General features: G+C 40.4%; 1 protein-coding gene across 1 annotated transcript in view; it reads right to left on the bottom strand.

Annotated features, from left to right (window-relative positions):
* LOC126248621 (potassium voltage-gated channel subfamily H member 2) overlaps nt 1-26,372 on the bottom strand; it is a 963,280-nt gene that overhangs the window by 193,095 nt on the left and 743,813 nt on the right. The window contains exon 8 of the mRNA XM_049949786.1: nt 12,054-12,214. Within this exon, the coding sequence (XP_049805743.1) occupies nt 12,054-12,214 (161 nt within the window). The remainder of the gene's footprint in view (nt 1-12,053; nt 12,215-26,372) is intronic.

Below are 26,372 nucleotides of genomic sequence, written 5' to 3'. Positions count from 1 at the left end.
ATGAAGACACATCAAGGCCATTATAGCACTTGTTAAAAAAACTTTTGGACTCAAATATTACAAAAATTTAAAGTTTTCTTAAAACTGAGAAAATGAAAATTATACTTTCATTAACAACACATGCAAATTTTATATGAGAAATGTATTTTTATTTACAACCTCTATTCAAACAAAAGACGAGGGCTACTAGAAATCCTTGGGTAACAGAAGAAATATTGAATTTAATTGATGAAAGAAGAAAATATAAAAATGCAGTAAATGAAGCAGGCAAAAAGGAATACAAACGTCTCAAAAATGAGATCGACAGGAAGTGCAAAATGGCTAAGCAGGGATGGCTAGAGGACAAATGTAAGGATGTAGAGGCTTATCTCACTAGGGGTAAGATAGATACTGCCTACAGGAAAATTAAAGAGACCTTTTGAGAAAAGAGAACCACTTGTATGAACATCAAGAGCTCAGATGGAAACCCAATTCTAAGCAAAGAATGGAAAGCAGAAAGGTGGAAGGAGTATATAGAGGGTCTATACAAGGGCGATGTACTTGAGGACAATATTATGGAAATGGAAGAGTATGTAGATGAAGATGAAATAGGAGATACGATACTGCGTGAAGAGTTTGACAGAGCACTGAAAGACCTGAGTCGAAACAAGGCCCCCGGAGTAGACCACATTCCATTGGAACTACTGACGGCCTTGGGAGAGCCAGTCCTGACAAAACTCTACCATCTGGTGAGCAAGATGTATGAAACAGGCGAAATACCCTCAGACTTCAAGAAGAATATAATAATTCCAATCCCAAAGAAAGCAGGTGTTGACAGATGTGAGAATTACCGAACAATCAGTTTAATAAGCCACAGCTGCAAAATACTAACACGAATTCTTTACAGACGAATGGAAAAACTAGTAGAAGCCGATCTCGGGGAAGATCAGTTTGGATTCCGTAGAAATACTGGAACACGTGAGGCAATACTGACCTTACGACTTATCTTAGAAGAAAGATTAAGGAAAGGCAAACCTACGTTCCTAGCATTTGTAGACTTAGAGAAAGCTTTTGACAATGTTGACTGGAATACTCTCTTTCAAATTCTAAAGGTGGCAGGGGTAAAATACAGGGAGCGAAAGGCTATTTACAATTTGTACAGAAACCAGATGGCAGTTATAAGAGTCGAGGGACATGAAAGAGAAGCAGTGGTTGGGAAGGGAGTAAGACAGGGTTGTAGCCTCTCCCCGATGTTATTCAATCTGTATATTGAGCAAGCAGTAAAGGAAACAAAAGAAAAATTCGGAGTAGGTATTAAAATCCATGGAGAAGAAATAAAAACTTTGAGGTTCGCCGATGACATTGTAATTCTGTCAGAGACAGCAAAGGACTTGGAAGAGCAGTTGAACGGAATGGATGGTGTCTTGAAGGGAGAATATAAGATGGACATCAACAAAAGCAAAACGAGGATAATGGAATGTAGTCGAATTAAGTCGGGTGATGCTGAGGGTATTAGACTAGGAAATGAGACACTTAAAGTAGTAAAGGAGTTTTGCTATTTGGGGAGCAAAATAACTGATGATGGTCGAAGTAGAGAGGATATAAAATGTAGACTGGCAATGGCAAGGAAAGCGTTTCTGAAGAAGAGAAATTTGTTAACATCGAGTATAGATTTAAGTGTCGGGAAGTCATTTCTGAAAGTATTTGTATGGAGTGTAGCCATGTATGGAAGTGAAGCATGGACGGTAAATAGTTTGGACAAGAAGAGGATAGAAGCTTTTGAAATGTGGGGCTACAGAAGAATGCTGAAGATTAGATGGGTAGATCACATAACTAATGAGGAGGTACTGAATAGGATTGGGGAGAAGAGGAGTTTGTGGCACAACTTGACCAGAAAAAGGGATCGGTTGGTAGGACATGTTCTGAGGCATCAAGGGATCACAAATTTAGTATTGGAGGGCAGCGAGGAGGGTAAAAATCGTAGAGGGAGACCAAGAGATGAATACACTAAGCAGATTCAGAAGGATGTAGGTTGCAGTAGGTACTGGGAGATGAAGAAGCTTGCACAGGATAGAGTAGCATGGAGAGCTGCATCAAACCTGTCTCAGGACTGAAGACCACAAGAAGAAGAAGATTCAAACAAAACATGACGTGAGTGCACGAACACTGAGAATTAATTTGGTAACAGTTGGGTGTTTTTTATGCTCTTCAGAAACATTTTTTGAAACAAATTGTTTCTCAGTTTCATCTTCTGTGAAAATGTTATTGTGAACTTGGATGACTTTTGTATCTCTTTCTACAATCAATATCTGTATTTTGAAACTTTTCAGTTGCACTTTTCTATCCATTCTCTTTGTTGAGGATGTTACAGCTGACAAAAGGTCTCCAGTAACAATAGCTGCAAAAGGCAAGAGCTTGATGTTTGTAAAGTAAGAAAAATTACTTTAATGTCCTTGTAACTCTCTGGTTTATTTTGTCTCTTCTTCATATTTGTCTACTTCCATCATAACTTGCACATAATTACCCAGAAAACATCATAAAATAAGCACAGAGCAACAGTTTCAGGAACTAAGTACTGGACATATTTCTTAAATTTTTTGCTGCAAAATTACTAATAATTTAATTACTTCTGATGACAGAAACCTAACTCATATGAAGTGCTACCCAAAATACTTGAGAATTTAATTGTAAAAATCAGAAAACTATACCTAAATCATTCTCTGTCACCTTCAAAGCAGTCACCTTGGGCAAGAATGCAATGATGCCAGCATTGTTCCTGTTTTCGGAAGCACTCCTGCAAGTCCACAGGGTGGAGGATGTTCAGGACCCATTATGATTGCTCTTGGATGTCTTCAATTGAATCAAAATGTCACCCTTTCAACATGATTTTCAACACTGGGAACAGGTAGAAGTTAGACGGGGATAGGTCTGGTGAGTAGGGAGGTTTGGGAAGCATTACCATGTTGTTTTTGGCCAGGAATTCCTTCACAACAAGCAACATGTCCATGGGTGCATTGTCACGGTACACCAACCAGTATTACTTTTTCCGCAACTCTGACCATTTGTGCCAAACATTTACCCTCAGTCACCTCAAAACCTTGCAGTAAAACTGCCCAGTGACTGTTTGACCAGGTGAAACAAACCCATTATGCACTATTCCCCAAACGAAAAATAAATAAATAAATCAGCATTGGCTTCACATTGCTGTGAACTTGTCAACCTTTTTTTGGCCACAGAGAAGATGGCATTTTCCATTGTGATGATTGCTGCTTTGTTTCAGTGTGCTGAGGTTATGCTGGTTGATGCTGAGAATGTGAGGGACAAACTTCACTGCAATTTATATCAATTAAATTCATCAAGTAGAATTTGTTGACATGTACCACACGACAGCCCAAGTCTGTTACAAACATTTTGGATTGTCTCCCTTCAGTCTTCATGAATCACATCATGTAATTTCATGATCATTTCCAGTTTTGTGGTTGCTGATGGGCAACCCAAATGTTTGTCATCTTCCACACATTCTCAGCCTTCCTAGTAGTGCTTGAACCACTCAAATATTCTTGCTTGATTCAGTGCACTCTTACCAAATGCCTCTGTCAGCATGCAGTGGGTTTCAGCTGCAGTTTTCTTTAAGTTGAAACAGAATTTGATGCAAATCCATTGCTCCTTCACATTATCCGGTGCACAATTCGCAGAAGCCCTGAAACTTGTCCTGACACACACTACTACACCTCACAACTGCATGAGACAAAGATGATGCAGTTTTTGCCACAGCAGCTTAGGCATGTACCTTGCAACATCAATGGCAGAATGTCATACTGCAACTGGTTTGACTGGTGCAATGAAATACTCAGATATTTTAGGTAGCACCTCATATTTACATCCACACAAGAAAAATACACATTTTTCTTAAATAGTTTTTCTTCCTAAGAGATAACTGAATTTTATCTTCAAAGAGGTATATCTTGAATCAATACATCGCCTTTGTCATCCACATAGTATGGTTGATGGTTCCTGGCATACAAAGAGATATCCTGTCCTCAGAATGCCACAGACTGACTCAAAATTTTCTCAGTAATCAACCTGTTATTGATTATGTTTGGAAAGGTGGTAGTCACAAACTCCAGTGGTACAGCAAACATTATCAGACACTTCAATACTAGCAGTCACCTAAGCCTTCTTATCAAGTTTAGTCCAGGTATCTCTAAATCTTTCAACATATCCTAAACAGGTTGGCCTTTCAAGGAATTGAACCAATCACTTCTTGTCCTGAAACATTATTATTATTATTATTATTATTATTATTATTATTATTATTATTGCCCATCTATCAGTGTTTCGAATACCTGTGATTGTTGGGAGCAGCTTTCCATCCCAGCCCAACAATAATTCTTGGTAACCATTAACATTAAACTGGGTGTTATTTCTGCATATCTTGTTTCTACAAATTTTTTCTGAGGCTTTAGAAAGAAGTATGATTCATTGACAGGTGTTCAGTATCATATGCAACAGCTTCTGCAGCAATCTTTAACAAGTAAACCCCAATACCATCACAGATATTGCACCTGTCAATAACTTTAAAGAGACCAGGAGTAAAAAAGCGCAGTGTATCTTGACTTGCTGGATCTGTTGCTCTTGCTATGGTTAGTGCTGTGCCTGAAAAACAACAGCTGATGTTTTACTGTTCTCACCAGCATCACCGCTTTCACTGGCCTCAATTGTTGTTGATGCATCAAACTGATGAGTGGCAAAACATTGTTCAAATTGATCTAAATCAAACATGGAGGCAAAACATCCATTTTGGCACTGAGGCATTAAAGCTTCTCATTTTCTTCTGTTCTTCACCTGTTCCAAAACATCCTTATGACCTACATCAAAGAGATTGACTACCATTTCCACAATATATCTCTTTGCTTCTTTCTTGTCTGCAATTCTAATCAAACATTTTTGTAAGGCTTTCCATAAGTCATAGAGTCTGAATAACTAATCAACTGTTTGGCAGTTCTTCTAGTATGAAGTGCTTTTTTCAACAATATGGAAACTTTTTGAATTACCAATGTTGTGTCTTCCTTTACTGTATGCTATGTGACTCCTAATTTACAAAAGAAAAGGTTCCAAACTTAATGGTTTTGGGGTAGTTTGGCCCCCATATTTTGACTGAAAATGTAGCTTATTAGAGATATGTAAAACAGTCATCTTAATTTGTCTACAGAACTAATGGAAAAAGATGATGCCATTCATTTAAGAAGAAAATGTCACAGAAGTCATAATTAAACCTAACCCATAACATTTTAGAAAATAATGATGTTATGAAATAAATTTATCAAATAATTCTAATTCTAATAATAATAATAATAATAATAATAATAGGGATCTAGTGATAGTAGTATAAGTTTATCTAACAATATGCATGGAAAATAAAAGAACATAGTTTGGACAGTGAACAATTTTAGTTTTTTTTTATATTAGCCTAATAGTGGCACATCAAAAGCTACTAGACACAGAGAACTCATGTTACTTAAATTAATGAAATATTATTAATTTCCATTACAAGTATGTACAAGTGATTGCAAATGAAATAAATAAAAAAATAATAAAAATTCACCTTACAGGAAAAAATTTCAAAACATCATTGCCTTGTAGGTCTCCTAAAGTTTTGTACAGATTGTCTTTTCATTGGCTGGAACAAGGTAAGGTAGGAGCTGAACTTCTAGAAAATTTAAAAATAAGGGCCACCCTAATGGTCACTTATGAATAGGTAAGAGTAAAAATGGAGAAAACATCAGTGCTCTAAAAGGCTCTTCATATGAAAGGAAAACATTTCTCACTTTGAAGATTAGGCTGAACTCTTCATGAGTATTACAAATGTGATTCTATTTTAGGTTGTATGTCCTGGCTTTTAACAAACCTGTGAGTAGATGCATTCACACAATTATGGAGACAGCAGAACATTTCCAGTGAGTGCTCACATCGTACTGTTAAATTCTGTGCAGCATTGAGAACCAGGACTCTACATTTCTTCCTCTGGACTTGTAAACCATGCTTTCTGCATTGCAAGGGACAGTTGTTTCTCCTTTTGAGTGGCTAGCAGAAGTGGTACAGTAATTTATTTATTATGACCAATACATGTCCAACAGAGCTTAGTTTGGGAAGCGTGCTGAGGTAAAATTATCAAGTTGTGGGGAGGTTTCCTGCAGATTTCCAGTCTCCATGTTTAACATTTAAAAGCAAATTTTATTGGCTGTCTACATTACATATACAGGGTGAGGCGAAATTCATGCACTCGGGCTTCACAGTGCGACTCCTCACATGTCAGCAACAAAAAAATCACAAAATTTCGGCCGGTGAGTACATCCGGCAGGAAAACGATTTTAAAGAGTGGCAATCTGGCTACACTGTAAGTACATGTATGGTAACAACCTCTGTCAGCAGATGTTAGTCATGCTGTAAAGTTGGTGTAGTGGATAGAGTTTTGGGTTAGCATGCAGGAGGTCGAGAGTTCGACGCTGAGTTGAGGCATATGTTTTTTTATTTGGTAAATGTAGTCCAGGTGGTATGGTATCTGGCATCTTAACTGTCAACAGCAATTGCAGTGGGTCCTCTAGAAAATATTTGCACTTACATACTACAATTGTAGAAATGGGAGATTCGTCAACTTTGAAAGAAGCCCTTTCCGCATTGTGGGCATTAATTTATTTGCACTACTTCTTTTCTTAGATGTTTTCTTTGTACACTGCTCCAGTGGTCCCATACATTAGTACCAACTATTATTCTTGCCTCATTCAGGTTCATTACATTTTGTTAGGGCCTTACATTACCTGTAGGATTAGCAACACGCTTTGCGAATAATGTTCAAACTCGGTTACTATTTATGTGTGTTATCACCATGGACCCACTAATTATGGCTTTCAACAATGAGTCTGATAACCACATGCTGTTTAGTACATATCTCAGTGCATTATTGTTATTCTTCTTATTATTATTTTATCAATGGTATTGTGGAAACATAACATCTGTTACCATTGGGGAAACAGTGTAATTCAAAACCAAACATTTCACAATTAGTGTTGTCGGGATGCATCATGCAGGACAATATCTGTCAAAGGGATAATGTGTTTTAGGTAGAACAGCACAGGACTGATGCCATGTTTATACTGTAGGTGTTGCCCACCAGACAGGGACTAGTTGTGAGCAGAGTAACACACCCATCACAGACTCCAATGTAGATGAGAACACATGCTGAATTTTCTCATTGTAGACCTCTGAACCAGTGTGGCAGATGTATGGCATACACAAACAATGAGTATGTCGACATGCTTTTGATCCTTGGTGCATCTGATAACTGGGCTGGTATTGTCGCTCGTGAATATGCTGCTAGATATCATTGTCGACGCCAACCATATGAAAATGCGTTTCATCGTCTGGAACTGTACCTTCAGGAATCAGGTTCTATCCTTCCACCATCACGTTACAGAGGTCATCCACAGACAGGCCATAGTCCAACTACTGAGGAAGCTATTCTGGAGGTCATACACCAAGAACCTCAGTGAAGTGCACGTAGCATAGCAAGACAGCTGTATGTCTCACAATGGACTGTCATTAACATCCTGCATGAGCATGAGCTGCATCCCCATCATTGTGCTTTCATGCAACACCCGCATCCTGCAGATTGCCATCAGTGGATGCAATCCCGTGAATGGTTCCAACAACAACAGGAAGCCAATGATGACTTTGTGAATGCCGTAATATGGTCAGATGAAGCAGCATTCACTTGTGAAGAAGTCTTCAATATGCAGTGCCCACCATTGGTGTGAGGTTAACCTGCAAGTCACCCATGGCTATGGATATCAATTTCGCTTTGGTATCAACATCTGGGCCCGAATATTGGTGACAGGTGTTTGGGCCCCTACAAGTCGCCTGACTGGTTGACTGTATGAATGTATCATGCACTCCTCTCAAACTATCAGCTTGATGCACTGGGAGATGTTCCATTACATGTCTGACAGAGGATATGGTTCCAACATGATGGTTCACCTCCACATTCTCGAATCAATGTGCGACAGTATTTGGACAGAACATTTCCAGGGAAATGGCTTGGACATAGTGGTCCAGTTGTATGGCCACCATGTTCACCTGACCTAAATCCCCAGGATTTCTTCTTGTAAGGACACCTGAAGGAGCATGTGTACTCTACTCCACCAACTAATGTGGATGAATTGGTAGTGTGTGTTCATGCTGTTCTTGTTATTGTGGATGCAGCTTTGCTGCAGAGGGTTCAGAGCTGCACGATGAGGTGGGTTGCACAATGTTTGGATGTGCAATGAGGTCGCTTTGAGCATCTAATGTTCTGAGGACAATGTATTTTACTGTGAAAGTCATGCAGTCATTAATAGGGACATTATTATTGTCACTGGTTGCTAATGAGGGAGATCTGAGCACTCATATTACATGTAGTATAAATGACAAAAACACTACTGGCCATTAAAATTGCTACACCATGAAGATGACATGCTACAGATGCGAAATTTAACTGACAGGAAGAAAATGCTGTGATATGCAAATGATTAGCTTTTCAGAGTATTCACACAAGGTTGGCGCTGGTGGTGACACCTACAACATGCTGACATGACGAAAATTTCAAACCAATTTCTCATACACAAACAGCAGTTGACTGGCGTTGCCTGGTGAAACGTAGTCGTGATGCCTCATGTAAGAAGGAGAAATGTGTACCATCATGTTTTCGACTTTGATAAAGGTCGGATTGTAGCGTATCGCAATTGCGGTTTATCATATCGCAACATTTCTGCTCGCGTTGGTCGAAATCCCATGACTGTTAGCAGAATATTGAATCGGTGGGTTCAGGAGGGTAATACAGAATGCTCATGTCACTAGCAGTCAAGATGACAGGAATCTTATCTGCTTGGCCGTAACGGATGGTGCAGCCACATCTTGATCCCTGAGTCAACAGATGGGGACATTTTCAAGACAACAACCATCTGCATGAACAGTTCAATGATGTTTGCAGCAGCATGGACTATCAGCTTGGAGACCATGGCTGTGATTACCCTTGATGCTGCATCACAGACAGGAGTGCTTGCGATGGTGTACTGAACGACGAACCTGGGTGCATGAATGGCAAAATGTCATTTTTCACATGAATCCAGGTTCTGTTTACAGCATCATGATGGTCGCATCCATGTTTGGACACATTGTGGTGAACGCACATTGGAAGCATGTATTCATCATCGCCATACTGGCTTATCACCCAGCGTGATGGTATGGGGTGCCATTCATTACACGTCTTGGTCACTTCTTGTTTGAATTGATGGCACTCTGAACAGTGGACATTACATTTCAGATGTGTTACAACCCATGGCTCTACCCTTCATTCGATCCCTGCAAAACACTACATTTCAGCAGGATAATGCACGACCGCATGTTGCAGGTCCTGTACGAGCCTTTCTGGATACAGAAAATGTTCGACTGCTGCCCTAGCCAGCACATTCTCCAGATCTCTCACCAATTGAAAACGTCTGGTCAATGGTGGTTGAGCAACTGGCTCGTCACAATATGCCAGTCACTACTCTTGATGAACTGTGGTATTGTGTTGAAGCTGCATGGGCAGCTGTACCTGTACACGCCATCCAAGCTCTGTTTGACTCAATGCCCAGGCATATCAAGGCTGTTATTACGGCCAGAAGTGGCTGTTCTGGGTACTGATTTTTCAGGATCTATGCACGCAAACTGCGTGAAAATGTAATCACGTGTCAGTTCTAGTATAATATATTTGTCCAATGAATACCCGTTTATCATCTGCATTTCTTCTGGGTGTAGCAATTTTAATGGCCAATAGTGTAGATGTTGTGTTGTTGTACTGCCCTATCACATTTAGCATCTCAAAATTGATATTGTTTTTGTAGTTATTTGGTCCTACAACAGGACATTTCTTTCAACCGTCTTTTTGTTATTTGTCTAACCACATATTTCCTACATTCAGCGTTACAAAATGTTGTAAATTTAGGATACATGTGATCTAATGAACAGTGTATATTACGGTATGAAATGTCAGAATGAAAGTAGCAACTACAAAAAATGCACCCCAACTCAGGATTGAACTCTCGACCTTCTGCATGCTAACCCAAAACTTTATCCACTGCACCAACTGTACAGCACAACTAACATTTGCTGATAGAGGTAGTTACCATGCATGTACTTACAGTGTTGCCAGATTGCCACTCTTTAACATCCTTTTCCTGCTGGATGTACTCAACAGACGAAATTTTGAAAGAGGCATTTATTAATTCCTGGCATGTGAGAAGCCGCACTGTGAAGCCCGAGTCCATGAATTTCACTTCACCCTGTATTTCTAATGTTATTACCAGTTTCAGATCCATCAAAACATCTACATAGCTTAGTATGTCAATGACAAGAGTAACCTATCAAATCCTATAATCAATATTTATGCTACATCACCGAACATATTATTCCATGACAAAGCATGTAGATGACACACTCAGATCTGAAGATAATTCGACTGTAAAAAAAAGCAGACATAACTATAGAAATATGTGCAGTCTAGATGGACAAAAATAAAGATAACTGTAAATTTTTGTAATACAAGGGAAAAACATCTGATGCAGTGATATTAGTTTTCTTACAATTTCCATTTACTCTTAAATATAAAGTTTTCTTTCCAGAATAAATATTTCCCTCTGGAGTAGAATGTTCACTGTTTTGAAACTACCTGCAGATTAAAAACTGTGTATCTAAACTGGTCTTGAACCTAGATCTTTGTCTTTCAGGTTTGCACATTAATATTTCAGGGTCATGGGCTTCATGTTCCCAAACAATGATAGAAATTTTATGAATGACGATGTGCCCTGTCACTGAGCCACAACTATTCACAAATGGTCTGAAGAACATTTTGGGCAATTTGAGAGAATGGTCTGACCATCAAGATTGCTTGACATGAATCCCCTCAAACATTTATGGTCATAATCAAGAGGTCAGTTCATGCACAAAATCCTTAGGCAGCAACACTATCCCAGTTATGGATAGTTATAGAGGCAGCATGACTCAATATTTCTGCAGGGTTCCCAATGACATACTTAGTGCATGCCACGTCAATTTGCTGCACTATACCATGCAAAATGTGGTCCGACATTATATTAGGAGGTATCCCATGGCTTTCGTCACCTCAGTGTGTACCATTCCCAAGACTTTTCACAGCCATATTTGACAAGAGTTATGTATTTTTAAGGTATACTAACTGCCAAATACACATATCATATTTCCCAACAGTCTCTTGGAAAAAATTCATGTTAGTATGTGTTGTTCATTCAAAACTTTGGAACTGAGTTGGGTTTATCTTTGACTGCTTTTATGTATTGGAAGAAATGTATCTGCAGTTGCAAATACAGTTAGACTTCAGCTGCACAATGTATTGATGAAATATGAACATGTGTTCTGGACCACAGCTCAGACACAGATTTCTGCTTTATGAGAACTCCAGGTTCAAGTTCTGATCTAGTACAAATTTTCACATGTCACCAATTAATTGTACAGCTGAAGTCTAATCATTTTCAAAATTAAAAATATATTTCTTCTGTTTCATACAGCTGTAAATCATAACAGTGCCTGTTCCTTCATACATGGTGATGGACACTCCATAGTACACTGTAAAACAAGACACTGAAAAATAGTTTCATGTATTACATGACAGTTAATGCAGATACCGTTTTTCTGGAAAGATCTGTATGTACACAGAACAAATTTTGTGGAACAGTTTATCAATACAAACTTCTTCACCCTACAAAATTCTCTCAAGTGGCACCAGTGAAAAAAAAAAATATAGAGTATAACATTCATATCTGTGAATCAACATTCCCTCATTGTTTCAATCTTTCATAGTACTCTGTCCTTTCTAACATGCACAACAGCTCTTGGAAATTTATAACTACTCAAGTGAGACAACCTGAAACACAATTCAAAGCAAACTGAACTCAGTTTTGACAAAGAATGAAATGTAACAGAGGCCAATAATAAAGACTAATGACTGTAAAGGAATATCATACCTGAAAGTATTCTTCCAACCTCTGGCGTAAAGGATTAGGTATCTGGTGAAAACGAATGAATTCTCTCACTCTCAGCATCTGTGTATGATATCTTGCAGTCCCTGAATACAGTCGCTGTATGATTGCAGATACATTTCCAAATATGCTGGCATACATAAGTGCTGAAAATAAAAAAAAGTAAAATGCAAAGATTTAAATGGTACAAAAATAGTTCATCAAAGTAAACAACTATATTTTAGCTTCTTTTATAATTTTAATTATAAGAAAGGAGAAATTTTTCATCATACAAAAATTATGCCACAGGACCATCCTCTACACACATTGTTCTTGTCAATATTTTGCACAAAATCTGTAGACCATCACCACACACAATTATCACAGACACACAAACAGAAATATAGGATTTAGAACAATCTATGCACCTTCAGTTCTATAAGCTTGTTTGCCTGTCAGTATCCTTTCTTTTATCATGCTATGTGTGAGGTTGTCAAACTTTGTAAATGTAAGTAAATGTGCTATATCTGTGAACAGATATCAACTGAAAATTATTATATGGGCATGTTAAAATTTATATAGCTTTATTTACACTTACCATTTACACTTATGACTTATGTTATCCCTTGCACTCTTTAGAAATTTCATGGTTAAAGAGTAACAACATTATGAAAAAGATAATTGTTACTCACAATACAGCAGAGATTCTGAGTCGCAGATAGGCACAACAAAAAGACTGTCACAGAATGAGCTTTCAGCCAATGAGGCCTTTGTTGAAAAGAGACAGCGGGCGCATGTGCACACGCACACACACACACACACACACACACACACACACACACACACACACACACACACACACATGCACACACACACACACACACACATGACCCACAGAGTCTGACAGCTGAAGCCAGACTACAAGCAGCAGTGAGTGATGGGAGAAGCAACCAGGTAGGGGTAAGGAGGAGGCTGGGGAGGGGAGCGGGAGGGGTAACAGGGTAGAGGTGGGGAACAGTCAATTGCTGCTAGTAGGAGTGTGCAGAGATGAGGTAGGGAGAGGGTAGTGCAGCTCTGCTCTTTTAGACCAACAGCTTCAACGTATTACCCACAACCTACCTTCTTATATAAAATATACCACCCATTTCCTCCACAAACTCTCCAAAGTTCCTGTTATTTAACCACACAGTGCCCTGCTGGTCACTATTGATGCCACATATCTTTACACTAACATCCCTAATGTCCAAGGCCTTACCGCTACTGAACACTACTGTTCCCAATGTTTGATGGATTACAAACTGACAACCTCCTTTCTACTTGCCATGAACAACTACATCCTCACCCACAATTACTTCTCCTTTGAAAGTATTACCTACCAACAAACCTGAGGTATGGCTATAGGCACCCACATGGTATCAGACCATGCCAACCCATTCATGGGCCATCTACAGGCATCCTCAATAAACACCAGAATCCCAAACCCCTCAAGCTGGTTCAGATTCACTGATGACATCATGATCTGGATTGAGGGTGAGGGCACCCTATCCATATTCCTCCAGAACCTTAACACTTTCTCCCCCATTTCCTTCACCTGGTCCTACTCAACCCATTATGCCATCTTCCTTGATATTGACTTCCATCTCAAAGATGGCTACATCAGTACCTCTGTCCATATCAAACTCACCAATCACCAACAAAACCTCCACTTTGACAGTTTCCACAGTAAGAAGTCCCTTCAATACTGCCTAGCCACCCATAGCCATAACATCTGCTGTGACGAGCTGTCTCTCTAGAAATATACAAGTGTCTCACTGAGGCCTTTACAGATGGTAATTACCCTCCCATCTTGTACAAAAACAGATCTCTCATGCCTTATCTTTCCACTAACCCACCATCTCCCAAAGTCCCACCATTCTGACCACAGAGGAGCATTCCCCTCATGACTCAGCAGCACCTAAATTGGAGCAACTGAATTACATTCTCCACCAGGGTTTCAACTACATCTTTCCATGCACTGAAATGAGAAACGTCCTACCCACTATCCTTCCCTCCCACACCCCCCCACCCTCCACCCCCACAGTGGTATTCACCCACCCACCGAACTAATACAATATCCTTGTCCATCTCTACACAACCCCTGCTCCCAAACTCTTGTCTCATGACTCATATCCCTGTAATGAAATTAGATTTAAAACCTGTCCCATATGTCCTCCCACAACCACCTACTCCAGTCAAGTCACAGACATTACCTATCTCATCAAAGGCAGGGCTACCTGTGTAACCAGTCATGTGATGTACAAGCTAAGCTGCAACCCCTGTGCTATATTCTATGTGGTGGGCATGGCAACCAACAAGCTGTCTGTCACATGAATGGCCACTAACAAACTGTGGCCAAGAAACAACTGGACCACCCTGTTGCTGAGCATGCCACCCAGTATGACATTCTTCATTTTGATGACTGCTTCACAGCCTGCGCCATTTGAATCCTACCCACCAATACCAGCTTCACTGAATTCCACACATGCGAACTCTCCCTGCAATATACCCTACATTTCCTTGATGCTCCTGGCCTCAACCTCCATTAGTCATTGTCCTTACCCATCTAGCCCCTTCCTTGTTCCCATTCCAGCAGTACATAGCCCTCTATTCCACCAATGCTCCCAGTCTTTTTACTTCACTCCTTTTTCCTCCCTCCTCCACTCTCCATCAAACCTCCTGACTGAACCAGCTGCTCTACCCTCTCTCCAGCTCACACCTGCATGCTCCCACTAGCAGGACTTCACCATCCCCTACCCCTACCTGCTATCCCTTCCCGTCCCTGCCCCAGCCTCCTCCTTATCCCCGGCTGGTTGTCTATCCCATCATGCACTGCTGGTCGCTTGTCGTGGCCTGACTTCAGCAACCAGAGACTGTGTTCATTTGTGTGGGAGTTACGTTTGCTTGACTGTGTGTGTGTGTGTGTGTGTGTGTGTTTCTTTGACAAAGGTCTTGTTGGCTGAATGCTCATTTTGTGACAGTATTTTTGCTATGCTTATCTGCAACTCAGCATTTCTACTATATGGTGAGTAGCAGCTATCTTTTTCATGATATTGTTACATTCCATTCTGGATTTTCCATTGTTAAAGATTAAAGAGTATCTTACAAGAGTGTTCAAAGAGCCAGTGTTCTTACAGATGCAATGGAAATTGTTGGTTTTTAATATATGAGGGCCGTTCAGAAAGTAACCTCCGGTTGATTTAAAAAAATACACCAAGTTAAATAAAAATATTTTAATATATACATCTTACAACTACATCTTTGCACTATTTTTCTACATAGTCTCCATGGCGATTGAGGCACTTATCATATCTCTTCACAAGCTTTGAAATTCCTTCTGCATAAAAATCACCCGCTTGTGCCTGGAGCCAGCCTGTGACCGCATCTTTGAGCTCTTCGTCGTCATCAAGCCACTGTGACCCGAGCCATTTCTTCAAATGCATGAAGAGGTGATAATCACTTGGCGCCAGGTCTGGGCTGTAAGGTGGATGGTTGATAACGTCCCACTTGAAGGACTCAAGAAGGGCCGTTGTTCTGCGAGCAGAGTGAGGATGGGCGTTATCGTGCAAAAAAACGATACCGGAAGTCAGCATACCACGGCGTTTGTTCTGTATAGCCCGTCGTAACTTTTTTATTGTTTCACAGTACACGTCTTGATTAATGGTCGTACCACGTTCCATGAATTCAACCAACAACACCCCTTTGGCATCCCAAAACACCGTTGCCATCAGTTTTCTGGCAGAAAAATCTTGCGAGGCTTTTCTTGGTTTGGTAGGCGAATTTGAATGTGCCCACATCTTTGATTGTTCTTTTGTCTCAGGGTTCACGTACTTAATCCAGGTTTCGTCACCGGTCACGATTCTGTTTAACAATGGTTCTCCTTCGTCCTCATAACGTGACAGAAAGTCTAATGCAGAGGCCATTCTTTGAGTTTTGTGGTGGTCGGTAAAATTTTGGGCACCCATCGTGCACAGAACTTACGGTAACCCAATCTTGCTGTCACTATCTTGTACAAGAGAGTCTTAGAAATCTGTGGAAAACCAGTAGACAACTCCGACATTGAGAAACGTTGATTTTCACGAACTTTTGCATCAACTGTCTGAACGAGTTCGTCAGTCACCAATGATGGTCTACCACTCCTCTCTTCATCATGAACATTTTCTCGTCCACTTTTAAATAAACGTACCCATTCACGGACAACTCCTTCACTCATAACTCTTGGTCCGTACACGGCACAAAGCTCACGATGAATAGCTGCTGCAGAATATCCTTTGGCTGTAAAAAACCTTATGACAGCACGCACTTCACATTTGGCGGGGTTTTCTATTGCAGCACACATTTCAAACTGCCACAAAAACTAAACTAGCACAGGTACGACATTCACTCGAACACGGCTTGATGCCGACTGACCTGTTGACTGCATGAACGCACAGATGGCGTCGCTACTCCCCCCACAACCCGCACTGTGACCAATCGAAGGTTACTTTCTGAACCGCCCTCATAGATCAGATTAATTCTAGATATTTTAAGCCCATATTTAACAAGTAATGAATAACCTTATATGTCTGTAAAATGTGTTTGGAATTACCTAAATCAATAGCAAACCAAAGTATTTGGAATTACTTTTTTTTAATGAACAGCGAACCATAAACAATCTGTATAATTTTGTTTATAGGTGACTACATCCTTATATGGAGTTTATAAGTCATCTACATCTATTTTTTTGCATGATTATTAAATATAGAACTCGTAGTTTTGGTTCACCAAATGCTGCCGTGGACACCAGATTTCTCTAGTTTTGGCAGCCACAGCTAAACTAGCATCAGGACTAAATTAAACAGTTCAATAGTTCACTGGATTACCAATGAGCCTTCTTACTGTGTACAAATCTTCCATTATATTACTTGGTTCTAATGTAAACACTGTTGTCCAATCCATCAATGTTACTATTATCCAATATTTTCTCTGTAATATCTGACTATGTTTCCCAAAAAATGCATATGCTAGCAGTATGGCTAGAATTCTTACAACATCATAAGTCAGAGACTGGGTTACACATTTTGGATAGGAGATTTTCAGGGGTTGAGTCAAAAAATGTAAATTCACATGTGTGTGTGGTAAATCGTATGTGAATAGCTTAATACCTGGTGTAGTGATTCTCTTAGCCACAAATACAGAGGTCCACACAAGAGACTGATGACCTCAGAATTTAAGTCCCATAGTGCTAAGAGCCTCCACACAAGATTTAAGTCAGTCTCTCACCTCCCTGGCTGAAGTGTAGTGAACTGAGCATGCATTTGAAATTCTGCAAACAGCACAACAAACTTTTTTGGCAGACTGAAATTTCTGATGTGGCCCAGAACCACACTGATACAGTGCAGTGGGTTTCCATAACAGACTCTAAAGTGATAAACAATTTACATTCAGTGGCAGCCACCCAGCTGCATTCCCCACTATCCCAGGCTAGTACCAGGCATCATTTTCATTGGTAAACTTTGTTTCCAAGGCGCCTGGACTCTATGTTCCTTGTATCCCAGATGGAAGTGTCCCACAATATGAGGAGGAGCGTTTCAAGTGTTTATGTAAAATTTCCATTGCGGAAGTATGTCATAGCACAGAGGGCACAAGGAAGTGGCCACAACTGATTCAAATTAATAATGTTTCAAGCAGTAATCATGTGCTGGTACCAGGTAAAATTTCGTCAAGGCAACAGTGCAAGACATTCTAGTGACTTTCCTTTTCAACACAGGTGCATTGGTCTCAGTTATAAACCAGTCTTCACACTTTAGACTAGGTGCTTACTCACTGAGTAAACTGTTTATGACCACCATGAGGTAAAATTTCTATGTTGTGTGCAACTGATGAGTGCTTTTATTCAGATGTCACACACTTTATCATTTTTGGTTGTGACAGATCCATCAGTCAATAATATATTTGGCCTCCCAAACTCTCTGGGGCAGATCCACCTGGCCTTTGCTGTCTTCATCAGTGGCATCAACTTAATGTTCAGCAAGGTATGGTGCTTTACAGAAGATAATAAACAGAGTTGGATGGTGGTGCTGCCCCACCTGCAACATCAGGTGTTGCAGCTCATACATGTTTAGGATGGGTGGTAAGGGCAGAGCATCGAGTGACATTATACTGAGTGCACTATCCGAAAATTACCTCCAGCAATTACACTGAGAACTGACTTGTGGAGATAGCATCTTGGACCTACTGATAACAAACAGACCCGAACTTTTTGACTTTGTATGTGCAGAACAGGGAATCAGTGATCATAAGGCCATTGCAGCATCCCTGAATGTGGAAGTTAATAGGAATATAAATAAAGGGAGGAAGGGTTATCAGTTTAGCAAGAGTAATAGAAGGAAGATTTCAGACTACCTAACAGATCAAAACGAAAATTTCTATTCCGACACTGACAATGTTGAGTGTTTATGGAAAAGTTCAACGCAATTGTAAAATGCGTTTTAGACAGGTATGTGCCGAGTAAAACTGTGAGGGATGGGAAAAACCCACCGTGGTACAACAACAAAGTTAGGAAACTACTGTGAAAGCAAAGAGAGCTTCACTCCAAGTTTAAATGCAGGCAAAACCACTCAGACAAACAGAAGCTAAACGATGTCAAAGTTAGCGAAAGGAGGGCTATGCGTGAAGCATTCAGTGAATTCGAAAGTAAAATTCTATGTACCGACTTGACAGAAAATCCTAGGAACTGGTCTTACGTTAAATCAGTAAGTGGCTTGAAACAGCATATCCAGACACTCCGGGATAATGATGGCACTGAAACAGAGGATGACACACATAAAGCTGAAATATTAAACACCATTTTCCAAAGCTGTTTCACAGAGGAAGACCGCACTGCAGTTACTTCTCTAAATCCTCACACAAACGAAAAAATGGCTGACATCAAAATAAGTGTCCAAGGAATAGAAAAGCAACTGGAATCACTCAACAGAGGAAAGTCCACTGGACCTGACGGGATACCAATTCGATCCTACACAGAGTACGCGAAAAAACTTGCCCCCCTTCTAACAGCCATGTACCGCAAGTCTCTTGAGGAACGGAAGGTTCCAAATGATTGGAAAAGAGCACAGGTAGTCCCAGTCTTCAAGAAGGGTCGTCGAGCAGATGCGCAAAACTATAGACCTATATCTCAGACGTCGATCTGTTGTAGAATTTTAGAACATGTTTTTTGCTCGCGTATCATGTCGTTTTTGGAAACCCAGAATCTACTATGTAGGAATCAACATGGATTCTGGAAACAGCGATCGTGTGAGACCTAACTTGCTTTATTCGTTCATGAGACCCAGAAAACATTAAATACAGGCTCCCAGGTAGATGCCATTTTCCTTGACTTCCGGAAGGCATTTGATACAGTTCCGCACTGTCGCCTGATAAACAAAGTAAGAGCCTATGGAATATCAGACCAGCTGTGTGGCTGGATTGAAGATTTTTTAGCAAACAGAACACAGCATGTTGTTATCAATGGAGAGACGTCTACAGACGTTAAAGTAACTTCTGGCGTGCCACAGGGGAGTGTTATGGGACCATTGCTTTTCACAATATATATAAATGACCTAGTAGATAGTGTCAGAAGTTCCATGCGGCTTTTCGCAGATGATGCCGTAGTATACAGAGAAGTTGCAGCATTAGAAAATTGTAGCGAAATGCAGGAAGATCTGCAGTGGCTAGGCAGGGAGTGGCAACTGACCCTTAACATAGACAAATGTAATGTATTGCGAATACATAGAAAGAAGGATCCTTTATTGTATGATTATATGATAGCAGAACAAATAGTGGTAGCAGTTACTTCTGTAAAATATCTGGGAGTATGCGTGCGGATCGATTTGAAGTGGAATGATCATATAAAATTAATTGTTGGTAAGGCGGGTACCAGGTTGAGATTCTTTGGGAGAGTTCTTAAAAAATGTAGTCCATCAATAAAGGAGGAGGCTTACAAAACACTCGTTCGACCTATACTTGAGTATTGCTCATCAGTGTGGGATCCGTACCAGATCGGGTTGACGGAGGAGATAGAGAAGATCCAAAGAAGAGCGGCGCGTTTCGTCACAGGGTTATTTGGTAACTGTGATAGCGTTACGGAGATGTTTAACAAACTCAAGTGGCAGACTCTGCAACAGAGGCACTCTGCATCGCGGTGTAGCTTGCTCGCCAGGTTTCGAAAGGGTGCGTTTCTGGATGAGGTATCGAATATATTGCTTCCCCCTACTTATACCTCCCGAGGAGATCACAAATGTAAAATTAGAGAGATTAGAGCGCGTATGGAGGCTTTCAGACAGTCGTTCTTCCCGCGAACCATACGCGACTGGAACAGGAAAGGGAGGTAATGACAGTGGCACGTGAAGTGCCCTCCGCCACACACCGTTGGGTGGCTTGCAGAGTATAAATGTAGATGAAAAGAATGTGTTGCCAATCCTGAGCAGTCCATTTGGCATGTTGTTGGGCCCATCTGTACTGCACTGTATGGTGTCATGGTTGCCAAGATGTACCTCACCATGGATGTCAGGAGTGAAGTTGTGGATCATGCAACCTATTGCGCACAGTTTGAGTCATAACACGACATCCTATGGCTGCACAAAAAGCATTATTCAACATGGTGCCATTGTTGTCAGGGTTCCTCTGAGCGATAATCTGTAGGTAGTAGTGATCCACTGCAGTAGCAGCCCTTGGGCGGCCTGCGAGAGGCATGTCATTGACAGTTCCTGTCTCTCTGTATCTCCTCCATGTCCCAACAACATTACTTTGCTTCACTCCGAGACACCTGGACACTTCCCTTGTTGAGAGCCCTTCTTGGCACAAAGTAACAATGCAGACATGATCAAACCATGGTACTGACCATCTAGGTATGGTTGAGCTACAGACAACATGAGCCATGTACCTCCTTCCTGGTGGAATGCCTGGAACTGATCGGCTGTCGGACCCCCTCCATCTAATACACACTACTCATGCATGGTTGTTTACATTTGTGGGTGGGTGTAGTGACATCTCTGAACAGTCAAAGGGACTGAGTCTGTGATAGAATGTCCACAGTCAATGTCTATTTTCAGGAGTTCTGGGAACTGGGGTGATGCAAAACTTTTTTTTATGTATGTAATATTATGGTTATCTATGTGGGCCACAATCATGATATACACTGCTTTTTCAGGAACCTTTGAAAATGTTGTTAGCAGAGAGACAGGACAATAATTTGTGACATCTGTAGCATTGCCGGACTTGTAAAGAGGTTTTACAATGGCATATTTCATCCTCTCTGGAACAACTCCTTCAAAAAGAGATGTTTTGCAAATGTGAGGAAATACTACACTTACTTCACAACTGCAGGATTTTAACAGCTTGCTGTAGATGTTGCCTATACCTGAAAATCTTTTACTTTTTAATGAGTGAATTATTTTTTTTTTAATTTCATTGACAGTTACAAGTGATACATTTGTATCTTTAGAAATTTCAGGGAGGTAGCCTACAGATCTTTTTTTGGAAGACACTTTCAAATATACTTGTACTTCATCAGTAAATAAATCATATTTTGTATTAGCATCACCTGCAAGATAAACATACCTCCAATCAGTCTCTCGAAGGCATAATTTAAACTCTTGAATATTTTCCTCATTCATGTTTCTAATGGTTCTCCGTTGAGCACAAGCATTACTCTGATGTGTATTAAAGTTGTTAATGGTGAGTTTTTGCCTGTCATGGTCAGAGGACCATTTATGACTTTTGCTACTGTGGTATGACTAGCTCTACTCAGATCTACAAAGATATTGTCAATTAGAGTGCTGGAAGCAGTAGTAGTTCTTGTGGGACAACTGACAGTGGAGACAAGATTGTAGGTATGCATTAAATTTGCAAATTCTGCACTAGTAGGTGAGTTTACTAGGAAAATCTCCTGTCAATATAGTGTCCCTATTTCTCCTTGTTAGACACGATATCACAGAAGCCAACTGTTTTATAAACATTTTAAAATTTCCAGATGGAGCCCTGTATACTGCTACAATTGCCAATTTCTTGTCAGCTCCTGCTATTTCAGTAACACATACCCCAAAATGTTGCTCCACACAATATTTTTGTACATCTATTGTATTAAAGGACAGATTCTTTTTCACATAAATAGCTACCCCATCTCTGCTCATATGCTTTCTACAATATGAGGTAGCTCATACATAGTTTGGAATACTGAGAATTTCAATGCCAACAGTGGCATGGTGTTCTGTTAGGCAGAGAATGTGAGCACAATTGGCACCTCTTGGTTCCTCAATATTTATTATAAGTTGGTCTAACTTACAAAAAAGGCTTTGAATATTTGGTGGCTGATTGAGGTGCTGACACTCCTGGGACTGAGATTTATTTCCTTTAACAGCCGGTACGATAATAGAAATTTTCTGCTGGGGAAGTGGAGCTGTTGTGGTGGTAACAATGACGTTTACTGGAATGGACTGTAATGTAGATAATTATAACAATGCTCTTACTCATAAATATGCACTTTATTTAGATGAATCTTAAAATGATCATTATGACAAACTGGTCATTGAATAAAACAAATACTTATGATCATAGACTGCTGTGGTTTTGACGTATTGTCAGATATCGGATCACTGTTATCTTCGAAGTAACCGTATCACCTCTCGTCAAAAAGTACAGGGCCTCTGTGAGTGCAATGTAAAGAATGATATAGAAACACATGCAAAATAGAAGAACAAATAGAAGCAGAAGTAATAAGACAAAGCGAAGATAAGCAGAGAGCAAAATTCAGGAAAACACAGAAGCTGAATTGTAGACAAGCTCCCAGAAAATCATCCAAGTCAAGCATTGTCAAGCTTGCCTAACACTTGGATGAGTCACTGTCCAAGTGAGCCAAGCACTGTTGGCAAGCAGGGTGCTACTCAGGCCTTGTGAGGCCAATTGGGGAGCTACTTGATTGAAAAGTAGAAGGTCTGGTCACAAAAACTGACAATGGCCAGGTGAGCAGAGTGCTGACCACATGCCACTCCATATCCACGTCCAGTGATTCTTACTGTCTGATGATGATACACCAGTTGATCTGTACTGTTGGACATATCGAGGCTGGTTTGGACAGAGTTTACTTTTACTTTCAGAATGCATAAGATGGAATTAGGAGCCAATGATAGATGTATGGGGCATCATATAAAAATGAGACAGATGGAAAAAATTAGTAAACTGTTAATTATTTCTGAAGTAGCTGTCTTAATTGTTAATACATTTATCCTGCTGTGAGACAAGATGGTCATGGAAAAATGTTTCTGGTTGTCTACAGAACCATGATTGTACCCAGGCATGCATCTCTTTGTCCAAAGCATATTGATGGCCAAAAATGTCTTTCTTGAAGGTTCCAAAAATATTGAAACCACATTGGGAAGAATTGGGCCTGTATGAGGGATATGTAAGGGGCTGCCTATACATTGCCAAGGTTGTTCTGAGTACGCTACAAACATTTCACTAGGAGCCCGTACACATCGTCCACACAGTCCTGATCAATCCCCATACCATTTTCATAATTTAAGAGCCCTGATGAAAGACATTCCTGGCTGTTACTTTGCTTTGGATGAAGAAGTGCATCTCTGTGTACAATCATGGTTCCATAGGAAAATGCAAACATTTTCCAATGAAGGCACTAACCCAACAGTCGGATAAATGTATTAACAGTTATGGTTATTACTTTTGAAATAATAAATAGTTCAGCTACTTTTTTTCTATGTGTCTTGTTTTTATCTGATTGCCCCTTATAGAGTGAGAGTGATTTAGTGTGCCAAAAGCAGAAAAGGTGGCAATAAATGGTGGTAACAGTTGGCAGATTTGATGTTAGCTATCAACAAGTCAGTGGTTGACATGGATCTGTCATTATATCCAAGATTACAAGGATTAGATTCAAAATGAAATAAAATAATGAGTCTTTAAGATCAGATATAGAGGAAAAGATAGTGACAGTAGATGTTAAGATAGAAGTACAAATTAAATCAGGGAAGGACAGTTTTGATACAGTAACAGCAGAAATGAAGTCAAGAGTAGTAGCAGTAGAAGCGAAAAGTGCAGAATTAAGTACAGATTTGCAAGCAAACAAAACACAATGAATAGAAGACTTGAGTAGATCAGTTACAGGTCTTCGACAAAAACAGGTAAAGTTGAAAAAGAGACTACAAAGAAGATAGAGTCACTGAGGAACTGCAGAGAGCAAAAGTCAGAAGCTAGTTGGTAAGTATTTAAGCAAGGGATGGAGTATATAGGAAGAGACAGGACTAGCCAAGCAGTTGCATATATGATGGAGAAAGAAGAGAATAAAAATAAGATAGGTAAGCTCAGGAAAAACATGGTGGATATCAAAGGAAAGAAGCACCTAGATCAGCATACAGAGAAAGAAGATATAATGTACAATTTGTATAAAATAGCCTTCATGGGAACTACACAAATACAGAGCAGAAAAAAATGTATACACTGTTTATTTGCTCATAACTACAAAATTAACTGATGGAAACATTTCTTTTTGGTGAAAATGTAGCTTAAAGTTCAATTTCTTGAAACTGATGTAAGCATCTGAAGTGGTGATCATTAACATCCACACACAGGAGATGTCACCAAACTGCTGCATGAACTACTGACTGCTATCTGATGTTTTCCCAGTGTATTTGTAATTTATAGAGTTCTTGGGTGTCCATCTGGGGCAATCATATTCCTCCATGATATTTTGGCAACCAGACACATTGCCATCCTCAGGTGGTCCCTGATGAATGTTGCGCTGCTCCTCTCAGTGTCCTATATATGCTGTCTGTCACCCCCTCAACCATCTCTCTCCACTTGCTGTCCATGCGGATGCCATGATGGACAGCAGTGGTGGTGGTGGGGGAAATGGCACCTCGGTCCGTACTCTGGCCTGCAGTGTCCTCGCTACCACCACCGGGCATGGTTGCCACCATCTGGGAACACATCTTCCTTTCCAGGTTCAGTGCAGGGTTCCATACCTGACTGAGTTGTACCCCTCTATCTCTATCTTGCAGTCTGATTTCAGTGGCTTGTGCACACTGTGTCTCAGTTTGCCATCAGGTTTCTGTTTCAGCAGGATGTCAAGAAATGGAAGGGCACCATACTATTCCATGCAAATCATAAACTGTATGTTGGGGTGCAACAAGTTGAGATGTTCAACAAATTTGCTTAAACTGTCCTGTCTATGTGGCTTAAGCAAATATCTACATCTACATCTACATTTATACTCCGCAAGCCACCCAACGGTGTGTGGCGGAGGGCACCTTACGTGCCACTGTCATTACCTCCCTTTCCTGGTCCAGTCGCGTATGGTTCGCGGGAAGAACGACTGTCTGAAAGCCTCCGTGCGTGCTCTAATCTCTCTAATTTTACATTCGTGATCTCCTCGGGAGGTATAAGTAGGGGGAAGCAATATATTCGATACCTCATCCAGAAACGCACCCTCTCACCCTCTCGAAACCTGGCGAGCAAGCAACACCGCGATGCAGAGCGCCTCTCTTGCAGAGTCTGCCACTTGAGTGTATTAAACATCTCCGTAACGCTATCATGGTTACCAAATAACCCTGTGACGAAACGCGCCGCTCTTCTTTGGATCTTCTCTATCTCCTCCGTCAACCCGATCTGGTACGGATCCCACACTGATGAGCAATACTCAAGTATAGGTCGAACAAGTGTTTTGTAAGCCACCTCCTTTGTTGATGGACTACATTTTCTAAGCACTCTCCCAATGAATCTCAACCTGGTACCCGCCTTACCAACAATTAATTTTATATGATCATTCCACTTCAAATCGTTCCGCACGCATACTCCCAGAAATTTTACAGAAGTAACTGCTACCAGTGTTTGTTCTGCTATCATATAATCATACAATAAAGGATCCTTCTTTCTGTGTATTCGCAATACATTACATTTGTCTATGTTAAGGGACAGTTGCCACTCCCTGCACCAAGTGCCTATTCGCTGCAGATCTTCCTGCATTTCGCTACAATTTTCTAATGCTGCAACTTCTCTGTATACTACAGCATCATCCGCGAAAAGCCGGATGGAACTTCTGACACTATCTACTAGGTCATTTATATATATTGTGAAAAGCAATGGTCCCATAACACTCCCCTGTGGCACGCCAGAGGTTACTTTAACGTCTGTAGACGTCTCTCCATTGATAACAACATGCTGTGTTCTGTTTGCTAAAAACTCTTCAATCCAGCCACACAGCTGGTCTGATATTCCGTAGGCTCTTACTTTGTTTATCAGGCGACAGTGCGGAACTGTATC

This window comes from Schistocerca nitens, chromosome 3 (assembly GCF_023898315.1).
Source record: "Schistocerca nitens isolate TAMUIC-IGC-003100 chromosome 3, iqSchNite1.1, whole genome shotgun sequence".
NCBI lineage: Eukaryota > Metazoa > Arthropoda > Insecta > Orthoptera > Acrididae > Schistocerca > Schistocerca nitens.
The sequence above is the reverse complement of the archived record's forward strand: the minus strand, read 5'-3'. Positions and strand labels throughout refer to the sequence as shown.